At 40.6% G+C, this 21,283-nt stretch overlaps 1 protein-coding gene across 1 annotated transcript in view; it reads right to left on the bottom strand.

Moving 5' to 3' along the window:
* trrap (transformation/transcription domain-associated protein) overlaps positions 1-21,283 on the bottom strand; it is a 90,641-nt gene that overhangs the window by 49,260 nt on the left and 20,098 nt on the right. Inside the window, exons 30-43 of the mRNA XM_082543626.1 lie at positions 20,951-21,121; positions 20,686-20,754; positions 18,745-18,864; positions 17,850-17,969; positions 17,354-17,518; positions 17,007-17,188; positions 16,200-16,398; positions 10,618-10,746; positions 9,359-9,625; positions 6,604-6,810; positions 3,236-3,394; positions 2,743-2,880; positions 1,528-1,638; positions 755-901 (exon numbers count right to left, since the gene is read on the bottom strand). Of these exons, the coding sequence (XP_082399752.1) occupies positions 755-901; positions 1,528-1,638; positions 2,743-2,880; positions 3,236-3,394; positions 6,604-6,810; positions 9,359-9,625; positions 10,618-10,746; positions 16,200-16,398; positions 17,007-17,188; positions 17,354-17,518; positions 17,850-17,969; positions 18,745-18,864; positions 20,686-20,754; positions 20,951-21,121 (2,184 nt within the window). The remainder of the gene's footprint in view (positions 1-754; positions 902-1,527; positions 1,639-2,742; positions 2,881-3,235; positions 3,395-6,603; positions 6,811-9,358; positions 9,626-10,617; positions 10,747-16,199; positions 16,399-17,006; positions 17,189-17,353; positions 17,519-17,849; positions 17,970-18,744; positions 18,865-20,685; positions 20,755-20,950; positions 21,122-21,283) is intronic.

Here is a 21,283-nt window from a genome sequence, read left to right as displayed (position 1 = left end):
AGAGAACAAGGGCAGTACGTGACAACTGGCAACGCGTGGTGATAACCTTGTCTGAACAGTGACGCCCAATCAGACCAGAGAGATGAGGAGGAAAGGAGACATGGATGAAAAGAAAGAAAGAGAATAAAAGCTGCGATAAGAGGCTGGATGGAAAAGAGATGAGAGGAGGAAGTGGTTAGACACAGAGGGAAAGGCGAGGACAGATGAACAGAGTCACAGTGGGGCGATACAGAAAGCAAGGATGAGGGCTTTAGGATGTAGAGGGGTTTTGGGGGGTTTGAATGAGAAGGCACAGGCCAACCCGGATAGAGTGCTGTTATCTCACCACTGTCATTATTTTGTCATTATGGTGGTTGGCGCCTCACTTCATGCATTACTGATAACAGACAAAGGACTCTGAGGTGTTAGAGCAAACACTAAGACGGAGCTTAAGCGGGGACAGGGAAAACTTCTCTGGGAAGCTATTAGTTATCCTCAGCTGTTTGCTGCTTATTGCTTGGAGCTTGAACAACAACACAAAGATTGAATATTTTGATTTTATTCAGACTAGTTTGACTGAAGTACTTTGAAAAATTCTTTTACTAGTAAGTCCAAATAACAAACTTACATGAATACTCTACACAGATATTCAGTGCAGAATAACAGCAGTACTGACAGGTTTCACACCTAAATTATCACCTTGTATGGATCTGGCAATATGAACCATGCATGAAGTCTAATGTAACAATTATTCTCAAAGTACATGCCATCTTACCACTGTCATTAGCAGCTTGTCAAACCATTGTAGCTTCAGCTCAGCACGAGGCCACATGTCAGGCCTCAAGGCTGTCTTCATCAGGCTGACACAACGGCGAGACAACAATTCCCCTGGAGATCCAGCCACATTGGTGCTATCGTTCACCTAGAAAAGAAAGGAACATATTTGTCTAGGAACTTAATTCATGCAGCTGGAGTTCAAAAGAGGCTGGATGGATACCATCCAGGATGGATACCATCTTTCAATCAACATTCCCTGTGCAAACCTTTATAGTGATAAGCATGCACTTTAGAGAGGTATCCTTGAAACACACATTGAATCCCTATCAGCGCTAGGTGTGATGTCCTTTGGCTGATCACAATCCCTCGGGCCAGTGAGGACATAATTTTTCTACTGGGATCAATTCAGTATCACACTACACTGTTATCGAGAGGAATACAAAGAAAAGATTATGTTGCTATAGAGTGTTCTGTGAGCACCGAGTGATCCCCAGTGGTTATAGGGAAGGTTATATTCAACAGAGATGCTTGGCTGAACAGTGAGAATGAAACTTGGCCCAAAAAATAAAGTAGGAAAAGTCAAGGTGAGTGAAATCTCAGCAGTCTATTTCAGGCCTAATAACCAAGGTCGTCAATGACTCTAGAGTGACTCCATGTGTGTGTGTTTGTGTGTGCGTTATCCTCACCCAAACGAGTGGTTAGAATAATTGTGCCTACTTGGAAGGACTAATGGATGGCAAAACACGTGTGTGTGTGTGGCTGAGGTCTTACCTGGCAAGCAATCCTGATGAGGAAGTTGACCACAGTGTCTGTATGTTGTTTCTCAACAGGTTTGTTGTGCATGCTCTCTGTGCCTGGCATGGACTGGCTGCGGCCAAATACCTACAAACACAAACATTATAATCTGTCAAATATAGATAAACTTTTTTCTTTTTTGACAAAAGAATGATTACAGAAAGTTGTCAAAAGGCAGAAATGCTGTACAAAGGGTTTTTCGGTCTACAAAGAGGAGGCTCCAGCCACAATAAGTCTGATAACTTTTCTGACAACTTTCTGGGCAATTAATGTTTCCTCAGCTTAAGCAGAAACAAATTCTGACAAGTTAAAAAGACGCATTTTTATCTTGACATCACAAGAAGAGGCACAAAAAACAGAAATTATAACAAGAGCACAAATATTTATTACAATAACCTTTAAGTATTTGTTTTACTTTTGTAAGTGTCATTCATCCTTCCATCCTCTTAAAGGTTTTTCCAGTTAAAGATTGTAGCTGGGCTGGAGCCTATTCTAGCTGTCACTGAGCGAGAGACAGGTTTTCACTCTGTTGCAGGGCTAATAAATCTGTGATCTGTAAATCGACATACTTTAAAGGACATTTACATTTTGGAATTCATTATGAACACTTTAATACATAAAACAAGCTTTCTTTAAAACGTGTAGTTACTGCCCAATTATGCCCTCTAATCTACGACATGCAGACATTAAGCTGATTGTGGCAGAACTCCAGATGTGTCAGGCACATCACGAGGCAATTTCAGAGTCTTTAATCTAAGTATAAACTGCCTTTTGAAAGATTGGCATTAGTGCAAATTAACAAATTTGATTAAAATTTTGAACAGGCGATTTTACAACAAAGGTATCCCAAAAGACCTCAAAACAAAAGACCACAGAGGGATATGATGAAGTATATGTGACGCTGCCATACTGCTGTAAGACAAGCTGGATAACAGCAACAACTCTGCTGTCAATCCTGTTAGCAATTTTTCCCCCTCAGACTCATTCAATAAATGACTGTGGAGACAAAAACGTAAAACTGGCTGTCTTATTAGTAGCTTTCAAACTGCACAACAAACACCCTTAGAGAAGCAAGTAACACAGGGATATCAAGTGAGAACTCTCAAGGTAAGACATTCTGTCTGGGGCACGAGGGCCCATCAGTCACAGCCACATTCGTCTGGCATCTGACTAATTACTAACTGAGCTCACCGTGGAAGCCGCTCCAGTTGCTGTACGGAATCTCTTGACGTCCTGTCCAGCCCCGGCGGATTCTAGAGACAGGCCTCTTTTCACAGCAGCCCCACTGGTCCCTTCACCACCAGGACCTACCTCAGCCTCAGATTCTGGCTGTTGTGCCAAAGAAAGGTACACACAAGAAAGGAGGAGACAAATCCAATTGTTAACACAATATAACCACAGTATGTCTCTTTCTGTACAATGCAATAAAGCTGAAGTTTGTCACTAGCTCATATAGCAACATAAGTAATGAGCATTTATGGTACATGGCTCAAGAAACGCTTTAACTGCTATGATGAATAAGGTTTATTTTGTGACTTAATGAGCGTCTTCAGTCTGAAGGAAAAAGATTTTTGTGAGAAGTGAGAAACATAATTTGGTGACTCTGTATGTCAACATCCTAGACGACCATCCCAAACTGGTACTCCTGACATCAACAGAAGTCAGTAAAAATAATGTGGTTTACCTGCTGGTCTTTGATCCTCTGCAACTCCCACTTGATGACCACCTCAGCCAGGTCCACAGCCAGCTTCCTTTGCTCTATAGTCACACTTGGAGTGAAGCCCAAACGCTGCATTGCACTGATCATGTGCTGCACCAGGTGGTGTCGGACAGGGTAATACACCTGGGGGGGGAGCACCAGGTATAACTTTGAAAAAGTATCATAATGCTGAAGTACTATAAACAAGCAATATTTTCATATCCCTTGTTCTGCTAATATTCAATTGACATCATCCACTTTGACATCAGAGCACTCCAGATTATGCAAAACACAGGTTTGTATTGGTTTTGGTTTTTTGGTGTATGTGGTTTTTTTTTTAAAAATTCTAATTATTTTGTAACTGTTAGAAAACAATTACTTAAGTCGCCCTTAAGTCCAAAAAGCCTCATAAGCCATTATTTCACCACAATACATTTGAAATCCTGCAATTACCATGTGATTGAAGAGGTGACTTAATGCAGTGCATCTGTTAAATCCCTTCAACAGTTTAGAAATTGCAGACAATGTTATAAACAGTCACTCCACACTCTTTAAAGAGCTAAATTTGTGTTACTGTTGAATAACCTATGGACCTAACTGTATGATTAAAAGATAGAGTGTCACAAAAGCTTATGTTTAATATTATATACAGAAGCTGTCAGGAGGGACTGGCGCATTTTTTCTTCCACAAAGCACCACAGACAGATAGCACCAATGGTAGAGTTTAAAAGAGGCACAAAAAGTGACTACAATAGCCCCTAAGGCTAACCAGACGAATTTAAACGTCAGTATAAATTGCACTGTGGCTTGGGGCGTGTGTTCCTTTCATCTGTATCTCTCACAACTTGAACCTTTACTCTGTAAAAACCAGATGAAGTCTGGAAGAGTGGAAAACTAGTGTGGATGACAAGATTACGGGTTTTAAAAAAAACAAGCTTGTTTTGCATGAAGTGGAACCACTTAAACTCTGCGAGACCAAAAAAAAAACCCCATTACTCATACAAAAACAGTTCTCTGTCGTACTTGCAGCCCAAAAATGTGAGTCCAAAAAAACGTTCCTCAAAAAATTCTGAATATCTTGTCATATTGTGTTATGTTTGATACTTTGCTTAGATTTAATTAAAAAGTTGAGTTAGGTGCCTTTTGTATGCTTGAATATTCACAGGTCAGTGTTAAGAGGCTTTAACTTAAAAAACAAACAAACAGAAAGGCAGCCAACGTTGAAAGAAAAAACCTTCAGAAAGCCTGGAGAACTACTGCTCAAGCCCACTTAAAAAAGAAACAGGAAAATCCGGCTCCTTGGAAGCAAACAAATAGAAGCAAGGACGAATGCCTCAAGACTTCTGCACAGTATTGTACGAGGCCTTCTTCCACTGCATTAGCAACAGAAGAAGCAACCAAACAATGGCCTACATATGTCATTTGCTGCAGCATCTTGTTCCTGCGCTTCTACTAGAATCACACAGAACGACTCCCAGGAAGCTTATCCTTGTGCTAGCTCCATCTGCTGCAAAACATCTAGTGTAAACCAGGGTGTCAAACTCCTTTTACATGGCGGGTCACATACAGCCCACTTTGATGTTAAAAACGGGCTGTACCAGTGAAGCCTCCTTTTCTATTAGTATAAAGAAGTTACATATTTAACTGTTTTTCTATATGATGAAGAAAACCTGCTGCGGCAAAGAAAGTAATCTGTCAGCGCAACTCTTTGAACTTAATTTGTAAGAAATAAAATGACAGAAATAAAATGAGCTCCTGGTAGCTCATTGCCCAGACTGTACAGATTAGTTTTTTGTTTTTTTCCCTTCCTTTCTTTTTCTTTTTCTTTTTTTGTTGTTTTGCCGAATGTGGACAGCGTACATTTGACACCCCTAGTCTATGCACAATGCACTAATATATGGGAGGTGGACAAAAATAAAGGCAAGTCCACACATGTACAGGAAAAGTTTGTTTTTATGTACTCCAGACCTACCAGTTTAGATTTTAGAGTGATAACACATGCAAAGTTAAATGGGGTGTTCAATCACTTTGAAACTTTTAGTCAGAATAGGCAAACTCTGACATCAAATTCTTACTTAGTCTCAAGGACATGATGATACACACTTAGCCCAACTCAAGTGTCACGCTCAAGAGTCACTTAGCTTCCGAAAACTGAACTGGGACTCTCAAACACACATGCAGACAAAGGAGCTAGAGATGAGATGTCTATCTGAGGGCTTTTGTCAGTGTCAAAGAATATTAAAGCTTCTCACTTTGAGGGTAATTATAGTCGATAGAGTCGACAGAGTGGCTAAGCCCTGTCCATCACATGTGCACACAGACAAACACGCACACAATCTCTCCATTTCTTTATCAAACGCACATGCACAAAGTCTCTCATCTGTCTGTCATTATCTCCTCCCCAGTGTAATTATGCTGATGTGATTACATTAGATTAGTCATCTGGCCCAGTGAGAGCGGCCTGTCAGTGAGATAGAGACGGAAGCTGAGGGAAATGTCAGTCTTCTGCTAAAAGACTGTCGCTCTCTGACTGGTGAGGCGGTGAACATCAGCTGAAGAAGCGAGAGGGCACAAGTGTCTTTCAAGTTTATGGAGGAAAGCGAAAAGCAAGCTCGATGATCATTTGCTTTTGTTGATGACGAGTCCACATGAGCTGCTCTTTGACTCTACTGATCACTGCTGTGAAGGGTGTGTTTAATGCTGTATCTGCATTAAGTCAACTGTGGACACCAGGCGGTTGACATAATTAGACATGAGAGTCCAGCTTTTGACTTGATAACAGAGCAAAGTACAAATGATCTGGCTACAACCAATATAAAACTGAAATTAACAAAAAATCATAAACATTTTTAATTGGTCTGCATAAGATCATCTACATTTTAATGAGTGTGCTCCTTTCCCATTAGGAAAGATGTGTCATGTAATTCAGAGCACTTAGATAATCAGTAAAATTAGCGTCTCAACAGTCTCCCCCCACGTGGTTCCCTGCAGTGAGCATGCTGAGAGGAGAGCCGGCAGAGACACTAAATGGATGTCTATGTGTGCACTTGAGTGGCACTTAACATCTCAGTATGTGTGGTGGCAGCTCACCTCGAAACACAAGAAATCGTAAAACAGAAAACGCTGATATTTTACTGTCATCCTCAGAAGCATATTACTTTTGCTATTATTAAGTGGTATAACAAATCTGTCATAAATAATTTAAATGACAGAAGGAAGAGCTCCATCCATCCCAGGAGGATATCATGGGGACTCAATACTTTTGGTAGTAGTGGTCTGACATATGGAAGTCTGCTGCTGCCTAAGTTGCATTAATGTGTGTGCTTTTTTTTTTCTTTTTTAAATCTACTCACCCTGAAGTGTTGCACAATGAGATGGAGTATGTGAACCAGCTGTGGTACAGTATGCCCCTCCTCCACAATGATTTTGCGAGTCCAGTGCGTCAACATCTGGTGGCCGTCCTCCATGCGTGCAGGCACTGCCGGAGTCAAGATGGCCATAGCCTGGCGGACTATGGCCCGGGCCTCCATTGTGTGGGCTTTCAACAGGCTGTGGAAGACCTGTACAGAGCAGAGATCGCATGTCTAATTTACCAACATACCATATACTTGGCTAAAATTTACTGTCCCTTAAAAGTGCTGTTTTCCTGCCTACACATTTAGAGAAGATAGAAAAAGCACACAAACCACACACACACACACACACACACACACGCACGCACACACACACGCACACACACGCACACACACCTTCCTTACAGAGTTGGGGAAAAAATGAAAGAAGCTGATGACAGGCATAAATGCAAATGCTTCATCACTTGAGTTGTTAAGCTGGCTCCACAACTGCTAAACCCATCAACACAAGATACAAAATTTAAAAGTGGGGTAATCTAAGAAGTAGAGCTGGGCGATAGAACGATAACGATATGTATCGCGATATAACTTTTACTCGATAGAGAAATTAAGCTATCGCGATAGACCTCGCCGCTCTTGTCCTCTTTAAAAAAAAAAAAAAAAAAAAAAAAAAGGTCAGCCAATCCAAATTAAGTAGCGCAGAGCCGAACCAATCACAGCCGCAGCGTCACGTCGCGTGACTTGTTACCTACAGCACAAGTGCCAAGCCGCACGTGTGTTTGTTTGGGAAGCAGCCAGCGGGTAATGGAGCCAGCGCGTAATGGAGGAAATGAGTGTGCCGACTAGAAAAATCAACCGAGCGTGACCGAAAACAGATGATGGTTCCAATGCCGGAGAGATTGTCGAACGGAAGAGCCATAGAAGTTCCGTAGTGTGAAGGTATTTCGGCTATTTCAAGTCTGACAAAAAACAGAGTAGCGTGCACTGTAAATTGTGCCGAAAGCAAGTCTGGAAATACAATAAACTGGTGCATGCGTCACACTGTGCGGCACGTTATTGTTTCGGTGAAATGAATTTCTACAATACTGTTACTGTTAATTCTACTCTCTGCAGTGTTTAAATGCTTACATATACACACAGTTACTGTCCGTCCACACATACGACTCTGTTCTGCTTCTATGCCCCAGCTTTGTTTACTTTTTCCCACCGAGGCTTCTAGACTTCTGATTGGCCGACATTTCTGCACGGTTAGGAATCTAGCGCCACCTGCTGCTTTGGCATGTTCATAGCAGCGTTTTCCTTCATTTCTGCCTTTATGTGTGGACGGGATTATTTTTTTAAAACGAAAACGGAAAATCTCCGTTTTCAAAAATACCCGTGTACGTGTGGACGTAGCCTCAGTCTCTGACTGGAAGCGCTAATTCATCATTCGGCTTTTGTCAGACTAAAGTAACTGTTAAAACTGTTTGAAAAGCTCAGCTATACAACAAGGAGAGATTGAGAATTTCCTTTTAGTTCTCAGTTTATTTGATATTGACAAAAGTTAGTCAGTTTTGTCTGTTCTTCTGTAAAACAAACTAAGATTTATTTTTAGAATTAATATTTTGTTTCTAAGTGGAATTGACAATTTAGTCTGTTTCGTTTGTTCTATTTTGAAACTTAAACGCTTTAGCGGCTGCCTTTTGTGTAGTTTGCAATATTTGCCTTTATTTATCTGAAAAAGTCTCATGTTCCTTAAGTACATCTACCCTGTTGAACTTATTATGGGAAATAAATATTTAAATAAAAACAAGCTGCTGATTATTTCACATTTTACTTGTGAGCAACGGCACATTTAAATCTTACAAATATAGTTATTTGGCTTATATCGTGATAGATATCGTTATCGCCTGAAATGAAAAAAACATATCGTGATATGAAAAAATCTCATATCGCCCAGCTCTACTAAGAAGTGATATTTCAAAAACTCAACATAAAACAAGACGCACAACTTATGAATAATAATATTGCCTTTTCACGCTCATCTGTTAGATGCATGAAAGCAGGCAATACATTAAGTAACATAATGCTGGATATCTAACTCGAAAAACAAAAGAAGATCAGGCCATGCAGATGGCACTCACAGCACTCAAGACTGCCATCTGCATGGCCTGTTCCTGCACTTCTTACTCCCTTGCCTCTTTGCTAACCCAGTCCTTTATATTCCCTCTACCTCTAGACGAAGACAGCCTTTGATTAAAATCTCTGTCCATGTCAGCCACAAGCCTGCACAGGATCTCAGAAGTCTGCCGATGAACGGATTTCTTTCTTAGTTCTTTCTTACATCAGTACATCATAATCTTCTGCAGGCTTGCTCTTTAATGTGACTGCATGCAGTTCAAGCTCCTGCAGCACTGAAAGTGATATGTAAATATTACTAAATCTGACATAGTAGGACCGTCGTCTGAAACTTTTACAGAAAAACCATTGAGGTGCTCATTTAGCCATGAAGCTGACACATTCAGAGGCCGACAGATTAATGGAAGTGCATGGCTGAAAGGGGCTTTAGTGAACCAGGGGCACCCAAAATAGTTCCTCTGACTTCACAACTACACAGCATTTTCTTCATAAGTGTGACTCAGAAAGCAAAGGTACCTTTCTAAGTGTACGCCGTTTTCTACTGTGAATTCATCTGCTATGTTCCATTTTCAAATCCATCTTTTGTCATTTTTCTGTTGTGTCCCTTTTCGGCATTGAAACATTTATTAGCTCTCACCTGCAGGACAATCTTCTTGTGAATGGCAAACTTTGCGATGATGTGGGCCAGCAGTAAGTGACCACTGTATTTACAGGCAGGATCAACGCAGGCTTTAGGCAGAAGGCACGGCCAGGCAAAAGTCATAAGACGACGCAGCTTGCTGTTGCGTGACTTGTTGTTGTCATGAATATGGTGGGGAGCGTGCTCCACTAGCAGGGTGGAGAACTGCAGTAGGCAGATTCGCAGAGAGTCCAGCAGGTCAGCCTGCTTCTCCGGGTCCAGAACCTTGGAGAGGGATAGGAAAGAAGTGCCATTAAAAATTGCTGGGCAATACAGGAAAATTATAACGTTTTTGCAATCTATAGCAGAATTGGCACAGAACATTTTCAGGAGCTTGACTTGGTGGGATGTTGTATTAACACTACTAAAACTTCTCACAAAAAATACTTTAGCCCTGTTATGCTAATTCTTAACAACTCCAGTTGGAGATCAATAAGTCTCCTCATATGTAGATAAACAATAAGCCGAAACTCACTCTATTGAATAATCTGTACTTAAATTTCTAGAGTGTAACACAGTTCATTGATTCTGAATGACACTTTACAACAACACAATCTAATTTTACATATACTGAAAACCTTGCATCACTCAAACCACCCAAATACCAATTCCCCAAAGAGAACGTACAGAAGACAGCACAGTACATAGGGAGACAGGGAGGTGAGGTAGGAAATCAGTTTTATCCAGACTGTAGAGGAGCTATTAGCAGCCATTAGGATTGGTGTTAGTCAGTGATGAGATCTGCCACAGTACAAACAAACATGCCGACCTTTAGCATGGTCACAATGTGACATTTACACCAGAAATTATAGTCTGATGAATCAAACGTGATAACAAACAGAGAGGAGCTTCTGGGAGGAAGAAAGAAAAATCAAAGACATGTAGGGGAAAAAAAGGAAGAAGAAAGAGATGAAATGACAGTAATTAAAGTGTAAGGCCATGAGAGAAGAAGATGACTAAATAGGATGTAGCTGATGATGACTCAGAAAGGAGAGATGTTGGGCTGATAGGACATTATGAGAGGAAATGCAGCAGGTAATGAAATCAGAAACAGGAACACAAAGAGACACAAAGTCATGGAATAAACAGACAGCAAGGGTTGTCTGCTGACTGTGAGAAGAAAATGGTAAGAACGGTAAGAAGAGGAAAAATATGAATAACAAGATAATAAATCCATGTATTTTATGGATTTAGACAGATAGAGATAGCATGTGTACCTTGGTGATGAAGACACTGGTAATGCTTTCAGGGTTGTCTCCTTCAGGGTTGGGCGGTCCGAGCAGCTGCTCACCTTCTCCCTTCTCAAAGCTATACAGGAAGGCTGGATTCAAGATGTGCTGCAGCACCTATTAAAGAAGAAAAGTGGAGTTTACAGCTTTGACCCTTTCAAGAGAGATTACAATGGATGATTCCACCGATAGCACACTTTCAAGAAAGGAGAAACTAATCAGTGAAATCACCTAGTGTACCCTTTTCAAACCTACATTAAAGAAAACCCTGCACACAATCAGCCCTCAGTGGCAAACACATAAGTGATTACACAGAAAGGGGTAGGAACAAGAAGAGAATACTTTCCGGACTGATAATAACAGCAAAAAATAAATAATAAAAACAACTGGATTGTACAGAGAGAGAGAAAAAAGACACATTTGACCACAGCAATGTCAAATGTGGCACCAAATGATTGCAATAAATAATTTAAAGAGCAAAAAGAAAACAATTTCCTCTCTGAGGCAAAACTAAAGAAACAATGTATTTCCTTAATTAATCTACAAGCATTTAAAGCAAAAACAAAAGTCAATAAGATTTAGAGTATCTTAACAGGGAATGTGAATGAGGGCTTGATTAGTTTGTAAAATCCGACTAACCCAACCACTATACAGCTAACGACTGCATTTATTAAAGAAGCTGCTATCTATTAATGAACACCCCTATTCAATCCATCACTGGGAGGACAGGGCATCGCTCAGTGGAGAATGAGCTGTGGTAGCATATGTTCCATCTCCTCCATTAGCACAATATTCGCTCTCTTTCTCACACGCTGAACACACACTGAGCATTACTCTGTTTTTCAGTGTCATCTATTCCTATTAATTCTAAGCTTCTCTGATATCAATCATTGTACGATAACAGCATCATTTTGTAATGCCACTGATGATGTGCTCCTGCAGGAGTTCTGGGCGAGTGGCCTAGATCACATTCTGCAGGTGTCTTAATTATCTTAAATTTCATTTTCAATTCACATATAACAAGTGTGTGTGTGTGTGTGTGCGCGTGTGTGCGTGTTGCAGTTAGGGCTGCTCAATTAATCTAATTTTAATCACGATTACGATCTGGGCTTTCAACGATCATTAAAAATGACTGAGCCGATTATTAGCCCCTCCCTCATTTATCCGCGACACCTTAAAGGCCGGTTCGTGAAAATATTGTCGGGCATAAACCGGTCCGTGGCGCAAAAAAGGTTGGAGACCGCTGATTAAGAGGACCCGAGGGAAGCTCGGAAAGCTAAGCAGAAGTTATTTGGAGAGTGACTGCCGTTGGTTGAAAAGAGAGTTTAAAAAAAAAAAAAACTTCAGTGGTGTTGCACACTATTTTATATTATTTTTTAAAGTCATTGTTAACCCTTTAAAGCCGGTCAGAGCAGCACGCTCCGTTTTGCTTAACTATTTTTAAATCCCTGTAGAACCTGAACCGTGTAAGCTAGCGCAATAATTTGTTTTGCATATGAAACCGGAGGAGTTGTACTTACATCTGATGCCATCAGCTTGTCCTCGGTCACGGTTTCGTTCCACATATAGCTTTTCAAAAATTGCATAAAAAGCGCTTGCAGGAACAAAAACATAATATTCCAGAAACACGCTTCGCCGTTCCTATCAGCTGTTCGTAACACTTCCCACAGTGAAATGATGCACATGCTGTTTTCTTTGCAAATTTGCATCATAGGATTGTTTTTTGTTTTTCCTGCAGTATATAAAAATTGCTGTATCTCCAAAATAAAACTATGAAGACACTCAAAATAAATTTCCTGTGGTGGGAAACTATTTTTTGCAACTTTATTGTATTTAAAGTTTTGAGGGATAAGCCTCTTAAATTTCTCCAAGTAGAAATATATGTAAACAAAACAAAAGCGATTTTCAATTTTTTTTGTAGTTTATTGCACTTTTTTGCAATTTATGTAATTACTATGGACTTAATGCATACATATTATTAAAATATGGGCTATAACAGTTGTATTGATGTATAGCAACTTGAAATGCTCCCACAAATGGCACTACAGCATGTAAAAAAAAATAATATAAGCTCTGGTGGACTTGGTTCTATAGTAGGTCTTAAAGGGTTAAATAAATATCGTCAAATAATCGTGATCTCAATTTCAGTGAAAATAATCGTGATTATCATTTTTGCCATAATCGAGCAGCCCTAGTTGCAGTGCCCATAGATTTCCTCTCTGAGCTCAATTAAGGGGAGCTGTGATAACTGGGGTGGTGAGTGGTGGGTGGTTGAAGGGGGGTCTTTTAATGTCTTTATATAAACCAGAAAAAAATGAATGGCTCGAAGCCACAATGAATGTGTGATGACGACAATCACTACTAGATGTAAACAGTACATTCATTTTACACATGACTAGATAAAGAGATGCAGTCTCCCTTTGAGTGCACATAACCAAGGAGAGTAGATGAAGTTAAGAACTCGGCTTCAATAACGTGATTCACTTAAAATGGTTTGATTATTTGTTTGAATAATAATTATGTTAACTAAAAGACAATGTATGTTAGTAATAGAGTTGCTCAAGAACAATATTTTGAATGTGAAAAATCAAATTAATTTTTAACAATCGTCTTCCTTCATCTAAATGATGTAACTGTCAAGAATCCTTAATCTTCCTCATCGCTGTTTAGATTATTGTGCCAGACAGGGTACAGGTATTAAAAACTTGCACACGTGCTTACTGTTTAATGTCTCTACTCGGGGAAGGGATTAATCGTACATATTGTAAAAAAATGTTCTACTACACTCTTTCTCATGTTAGAACAAAGAAGCAGCAGAAAGCAAAACAGATGCACGGCACATCATAAATTTCATATATTTGTTTGTTTGCTCGTCGACTGGAGATGGATTCTGCAAATAATGAAACGCCTTTGAATAGAAGAGCAGCACAAAAATGGTTTTCTATAAGAAGTGTTTGGATAAAACAAAAAGAAGGAACACAGCAGCAGTACCAGCAGCTCGGGGTCAGCCTGCACTACCGTAGATGATTCATTGCTGCTGTCCCATTCTGCTGTCTCTCTCCTTCTCTCTCTCTAGACACTCCTCTGTTTGAAATACTCTCCTGGACCTTTCTGATGTTCTATACGAACCTGAATTTCTAACTCCCAGATTTCCCGAGAAACTGCAAGCGCACAGACTCACACACTTTCCTATGATAAATGCTACAGGCAATTATTTAAATGTCAATGGAGGCAACACCCACGCTCATTCTCATGCTCACTACTCGTACACCAATCAACACAAACATATTCGCACAGAAACACATCACGCCTGTCAGTCTGGGTCTCTGCCTCATCTGCACAGCCAGCATCTGCTGCACACCAGCGGAGGACAATTAAGGCGGAAAAACAACAATAGGAGCAAAATTTTGCTGGGGGGGGGGTGGGCTGAGCATGGTGGGGTGCTGAAGCTCTGCTAGCTAAGAGAGTAAACCTTGCTGAAAATTCTAATGCAGCATTTCCACCCAAAAAGAAAAATACAGAGAAATGAGCTGGCTGAACTCTCTCTCCTCTGCCTTTATTCTGCCTCTCATTTTCAGAGCCCGTATGCAGCTCAAGGAATGCAAACTGAATACAAGCAAAAGGGACAGGTGCAGTGAGCAGCACCAGAAACACTGTTTGTCCTTGGATTTTAGTGGTGTGTGTGCACATGGCATGGTGTGCCTGTGAGTCTACAGTTTTGTGTGCCTACCACACAACCATTTGGGTATGTGCTATTGTGTGCCAGGACAGGCCTTCCCCACTGACCCGTTTGTACTTAACAGCAGTGCTGTTGCTTCTCTGTGCCAGGTTATGTGCCATTACAGCTGTTCGAAATATGTGTTTGTGGGTGTGGGTGTGTGTTTGTGCCGATGCCTGCATGCGGGAGAGGGAGCTTAATTAAAATGCAGCCTGAATGACTGTAATGCTTGCAGCAGCAGCAGCAGGTCAGGTAGAGACTACAGAAGCATTCATCTGTGAGCCTCTGAGGTCCTAGAACCAGACAAAATGACCTTCCCCACTCTATCAAAGAACTTCTGGTACAAAACACTAACTATAAAAGTCACACAGATCAGGTCCCTAAATGCTGCATGTCCAATAGTTGAGAAGGAAAGTAATCGAGCCGTGGAGATGGGGAGCTTATGATGAATATGATATTATTAAATCTCTCTCTCTACAATGAAAAAAAGCCCAGAACATAAATTTAGTGTTATTTTCAATGAGTTTTTTAAAAGGATCATATTTATCAAATGTGTTTTGTTTTATTTTTAATAAGGCTGCTTTATAGTATTAAAATTGCTGCATCAATGACAACAAGATGTCCTTAGAGTCCCGTTTTAAATTGAAACATCTTGTTTTGCAAAATCCAGCTTTTGTGGACATGCAAACCTGAAGAACTCCACTACATAAAACAAAATAAAGTCCATGATTGCTTGTGCAGACACTGCATCATGAAGCAATAAAACCAAAACATGACACATAACATGCAGCAAAATATTTGCATTATGGCTCGATGTCGTTCATTCTGGATGCGTGCCCACACATAATCAGTGTGTGCTATTCAGCCGTGGTCAGTATGGGTCACAGATGTTAAAGTATCTGACAGGAATGGTATTACATATCTACCATCATAATAATCCCTCAACACACACTGCCAAAGCACCTTCCATCCATCATTCGAGTGCCTATTCTACACCAGGCCAAAGGGGAGCTGCAGCCTGTTTTACTTCAGCATGAGGTGGATACATCTGGATGGGTCAGTCTTTCACAGGATTAATATGATGTTTGGTCAACAAATGTATTTAAAATGTGCAAATAGTATGAGATCTCTGGTCAGAGGTGGAGGGATGACTGTTTTAAATAGTCTTAATTGAATTAAACTACACCATTCAAACAAATATCCAATGAATTTCAGTTGATTAATCATTTATTGTCTTACATGTGTGTAACGATGAATACATAAAATTCCAAAATAAGCTTATATTTAATAATAACATAGTACCAATTTTAAAATCAGATATGCTGTCTTTGCATGATTTTCAGTTAAATAGAGGAATGGACTTATTTGCAAAATATTTCACTTTTTCCTTTTCCTTTTTTTTTTTTTTTGTTAAATGGGTTATAGGCATTTATCCCCCTGACGCACAATATGTTGTAAGGAAGCGTAGGCAGAGGTTGGGATACTGTGCGTCGTGCTGATTATAGAGACAGAAGTGCTGACCTGAAAGCATATTTAAGTGCACCATCATCGCTAATGTGAGTTACTACATCTGGCCTTGTGGATGCTGCTCGTGTCATCATAAAAGAGTAGACAACCAGTCGGATACTTTAACTACAAACAGTATACCAACAGTATAGTGCTTGTTGTCATGTTATACATTTACTGATCGCGCTATTGGATCAGTTTAGGCTACACTGCTTTTTCAGCATGTCATACGCAAAACTGTATTCTACCTCCAGGCATCACTTCAATGTCAATTTCAAAAGAGGGTAAATATCTGCAGCCTGTACTTATAAACTAACGTTTTTCGTCTGATTGGATGTATACATACCTTTGCTTTAAGCTCATCGTTGAAGTGGGGATCATTAAACTCAACGAAACGGAAGAACAGGGCACGTTTCTGAGGAATGGAGTAATTCTTGGGAATTTCCTCCTCCATATACTCCTTCAGGAAGGTCATGTTGCACAGGAAGCGACCCGTAAAGGCCCTCAGCAGCTGGAACAGCAGCTCAATCTCAGAGTAGTTACGCCTATTAAGAGAGAGAGTGGATAAGTTCAGTGCACAGACACAAAGAGATGTGGCTAACGTTAACAACGGGGACACTATAAAACACAACTTTCAAATAACCTTAGAAACCAACGCACTGTTAATTAGCCACTTTTATATATTTTTTTTTCTAAGCAGAACTTTGTTTGTCAAAGGAAGGTTGACTGAACTCATTACACTAAGCTAAAATTACTGGCTGAAGTGTTTGGGGGTTAATTGCAAGGTCTGAAATAAACATCTGCTAAATGCCTAGTGCACCAAGTGTGCTAGCACTTTCTCAGTGCTCACACAGAAAGGAAAGGGTCAGAAGGTCATTTGTGATTGGAATGTCACTTGAGTAAAGTTGGAAAATGCAGTAACTTTAAAAATGTGCATTATTAACCTGTAGTGCTCACACTACTGAAACTATCAACTAACACTCTAATGGTCACTAAGTCTTCAACAAAGCTCATTAGCACTGCCTGGTTGCTGTTTTTGGGGTTTCACATCAGTCCACTGACAACATTTCATATCAACAGGCAAATTCAGCGTGCAACATCTATGAAAACTGCAACATTTCATTTTCATTACAATTTCAGCAAATCTACTTACTTGCAGTAGCTTAGCAAGCAATAGGCCAGCAGCTTTGGCTCCTTCCAGTTAGTGGCTGCCATGTTGTCTTTGCGATGTCTTTCCTGGAAGGCCTCGCTGACCCAGACTCGCCTCAGCTGGCTGACCAGGGAGTGCTGCCCTGCAAGCCAGCCCTCATCATTCTTCACTATGATGCTAATAATCTGAACAGATGTGAAGATGAACGAGGTTAAATTAGTTAAGGATAAATAACAGAAATATGAGTTAAGCTGTATATAGATTTGGATCAAAAACTGCCGAGACATCCCTGAGTATAACAACTGTGTGAATGTGAGTCCACCTTAAAGAACAGACTGAATTCTGCATACCTTAATAGCTTGAAACTGCAGGTCTAGTCTGGCTGTGGCAGTAGAGGGAGATCCAGGTCGAACAGTTGCTGCAGTGCCAGCAGAAACAAGCAGGGGGACGAAGCGGTTGGGATTAGAGGCCAACACGTCTCGTAATGGCTTGGCATCCTTGTGTTTCAAAAAACTCTGCATGTGAACAAAAACACCTACTGTAACTATAACACAAAAGAAAATGTATACTATAACAATAGACTACAAGGTCCACCCCATTCAATCACCAACAGTGCATAGCAGATATACAGACTTGTGATACTGAACGATGAAGAAAATTAGGAAATTTTACTGGAGCAATCCATCTCAATTCTGTGTTAATAGGACCACTGAGGCTCGAAACACTCAATACATTTCCGAATACAGCCCATTGCAAATGCAACAAAGAAGCAAAATACATTTTTAATGGCAAATGTGTCAATGAAAAGACTGAGGGGACGGCTACTTAGAGCTCCTATTGTCTGACCATGAACATGCGGCTCCACTGGGGGTCGTTGAGTGTAGCCTCCATCATGAAAAGCTCCACTGTCTGAGATGGGTGACGCGTCAGGAACTTGATCAAAGGCTCCCTGAACGGGCTGCCAGCCTAGTGCGAGACAAAATAATGAGGAAACTGAAGGAACATAAGCAAAGGAAACAGCCTGAAGAAGAAGGGATGAGAATTACTTCACAGTAAATATGGACTCCATCACTTCCTTGTGAAGATTTTGATTATAACATTTAATCCTGCATCCTCTAAATCACATATAAAGCATTTCTTTCCCTCTTTTATTGTATTTATTAAATAAGACCCAACACTTACTTTCTGGCCCCATTCACCCTCTTAAACATAACCGGAATAACCAGAAAAGCATGTCTAATTTCTGACATGTGGCTCAGGGGGTTGGGAAGCGCATCTGTAACCGGAAGGTTGCCGGTTCGATCCCTGGGCTCTCTGTCCTGGTCGTTGTGTCCTTGGGCAAGACACTTTACCCTACCGCCTACTGGTGTTGGCCAGAGGGGCCGATGGCGTGATATGGCAGCCGCGCTTCTGTCAGTCTGCCCCAGGGCAGCTGTGGCTACAACCGTAGCTGCCTCCACCAGTGTGTGAATGTGAGAGTGAATGAATAGTGTCATTGTAAAGTGCTTTGGGTGCCTTGAAAAGCGCTGTATAAATCCAATCCATTATTATTATGTCTAAATCCTTAATGATAGATACTTTGTTAATGGAAGAAACAACTAAAACCGCCCTCTTTTTGAACTGTTTGGGAGCGATCTATTTGCTAATCATCCAACTGCTTTCACTGCCTGCCCGATGCAGTTTTACACCACTGTTAGATATTACCTACAACTCCATCTACATAATGCAATTGGTTTCCTACCTCTATGAGCATGGCCCTCTCAGTCTTCATGACCACCTCTAGTAGAGGTTTGACTAGAGTCTGCGGTGCCGCTGGGATCAGGTGGAAAAGGTTAATGATGGCTGAACAGATCTTCATCTCCTACAGGAAGATTCAAAGACATACAACAAAGGGAACAAAGGAGTGGATGAAATTCTTGGACAGATGAGCTGCACACAAACATCATTCCTGACAGACAGTCTTGATCAACAGCCACTGTGGAAAGACGAGGATGAACCTCAGTCAAATGACTGAAAGTGCAATTCGTAATTAATAGGGTGTTAACTTCCCACAGGAAAGATGCAGAGTACCACACACACCAGCTTTTGGATTAGACAGAGTAAAAACAAATAAAAGGAGCAACATGGTTATTTTATAAATCCTATGACTTTTGCGCTTCCAAGATGCCAGAAGGGAATAAAAGAGCAGAATTCAACATTTCTAGACACTCAAAATTAGAGTTAGAGTGAAGCTGAGATGATGGTAACAATTCTCGAGATGACAACAGACACATGGACACATAAATACAGGGCAACTCCACCACTACCATGACATTGGCTCAATTCACCAGCACGACACTGGATCAGACCAAATTTCAATCACTGACAAAGAGTTACCAACAGAGGGCGCAACACCGGGTCGCATCTCACCTCAACACCTTCCAACGCAGGCTGTGCCAGAATGGGAGACAATGATCAGAGTCAGCAGAACAGCATGTGTGCTTTTTTTGTGAGGCTATCTGTTGTCTGTCTTTGTTCAATATGGAAGGTGAGCTGATAAGATGGGATGATAATGGAGGGGCAGATTATCGCAACCTTTACAAGTGACCGCAGGAAAAACTTTTCTTAGCCTCCGGTGAATAAAAAGGCAAGGGCCACATTGGAAATAGAGGTCAGCTAACATACTGATCGAATGATTTTTTTGGCTTATCGACGACATACTTATATATGTTGCCTGATACACATGGACAAGCCCATCATTTTTAAATTCCAAGATAACTTTAATATACTGTGTATATATATATATATATTTTTAATTTTAGTTGGGTAACACAGAATCAATGGAATAAATACTTAAGTAACTGAAACAAAGTCTAGAGAGTGAGGGCGAAAAGAAATAATCATATTTCATGCATGCACTGTGGTAAGTTTTGTTTTTTATCTGTCACAAAAACTCTTCCTCGTTACTACACCCCGTCAAAACCCACACATCTTCACACCATCCTCTTCGTCCCTGCTCTATTCCTCCTCCCACACTTTTCTTTTTCCTTTATCATAATTGACTCCCTGACCCTGGTTCTGCTTTCACTTCCAGGTCTGCTGTCAACGGGCACAAAGACCAAAATTTGGAGGGCATGAAAGACAAAAGGCCAATTTGCATCTAATTAAAACAGAACACTTTCAGATGGGTTAGGATGAAGTCACACAGAGTAGGGAGCAAAGAAAAAAAGGCAGGTGTTTTGGCCAATCTTTCTGTCACCTCTTCTCGCTGCCTTTTACAAGGTTATCTGCGGGGAGATAATGAGGAGACAGAGTACGAGGCCAACCACAGCCTGCCTGGTGCCTAATTAATCATTGATTGTAATATGGACACTCACAACTCATCTGGGAGGAGGCCACACAGAGAAGGGGCACTGCATGTGACTAAGGCTATCTCAAAACAAGGGGCAATTTCTCATTCCCTATTGGTAATGGTATTTGCTTTGGACATAACAGATGACCTGAACAAATATGGCGCCAGCAGACGACCGTATCAACATGGTCCTAGTGGCCGTGAATGCTTTTGTACTACACTGAAGCAGGATTTTAAAATAAGACATACAAAAGAAAAGAAGACAAATACATGTCAAGACTGTACAAAGATTCCCATCTGTGGTATTTTTGCAGTTTTACACGTGGGCAGATCTGAAATGAGTTTACTTACGCTGCCATCGCTCCGCTGGCCTCCTTTGTGTGTTATTACAACTACCTCCATCCACTTCCGCAGGTGTTGCTGAGAAAGAAAAAGAAATAAGATGCCTGTGTTTAAGTAAGGTTTTGATAGCTGACTAAAACTAAACTAAAAACTAAGTGCCAAAATTTTTTAGTTAACTAAAATAAAATCAAAAACTAGTCTTTGAATAAATAAAAGCTGATGCCTTAGTATTAACCTGCCAGTTTTAACACAGAATTCGACGTAAGTTTCTCACCATCATCTGGTCACAGAATTTGTCATTGAAGGAGTTGGGGAAAAGTCGTGTGACAGAGGTCAGGCGGTTCACCACATTGAGAGTCAGGCTGCGGTAATCACCCAGCATCATCAGTAATGGGCGCATGTGAGTGTGGATCTGATCAACCTCAATCGTGGCACCTTCCAAAAACTACAAGAGGAGAATGGACAAAGTAGAAATGTTCAGCAACAAGACAAAGTGACGAGTGGTTTGTTTGCCTTGATTAATAATATAACACGTATACAACACTCAAATATTATTCAGATTTGTGTGGTGATGTTTACTAAAGTTTTGGACACAGTGATTTTAATT

Source organism: Aulonocara stuartgranti, assembly GCF_965226115.1.
Source record: "Aulonocara stuartgranti genome assembly, chromosome: 8".
Lineage (NCBI taxonomy): Eukaryota > Metazoa > Chordata > Actinopteri > Cichliformes > Cichlidae > Aulonocara > Aulonocara stuartgranti.
The sequence above is the reverse complement of the archived record's forward strand: the minus strand, read 5'-3'. Positions and strand labels throughout refer to the sequence as shown.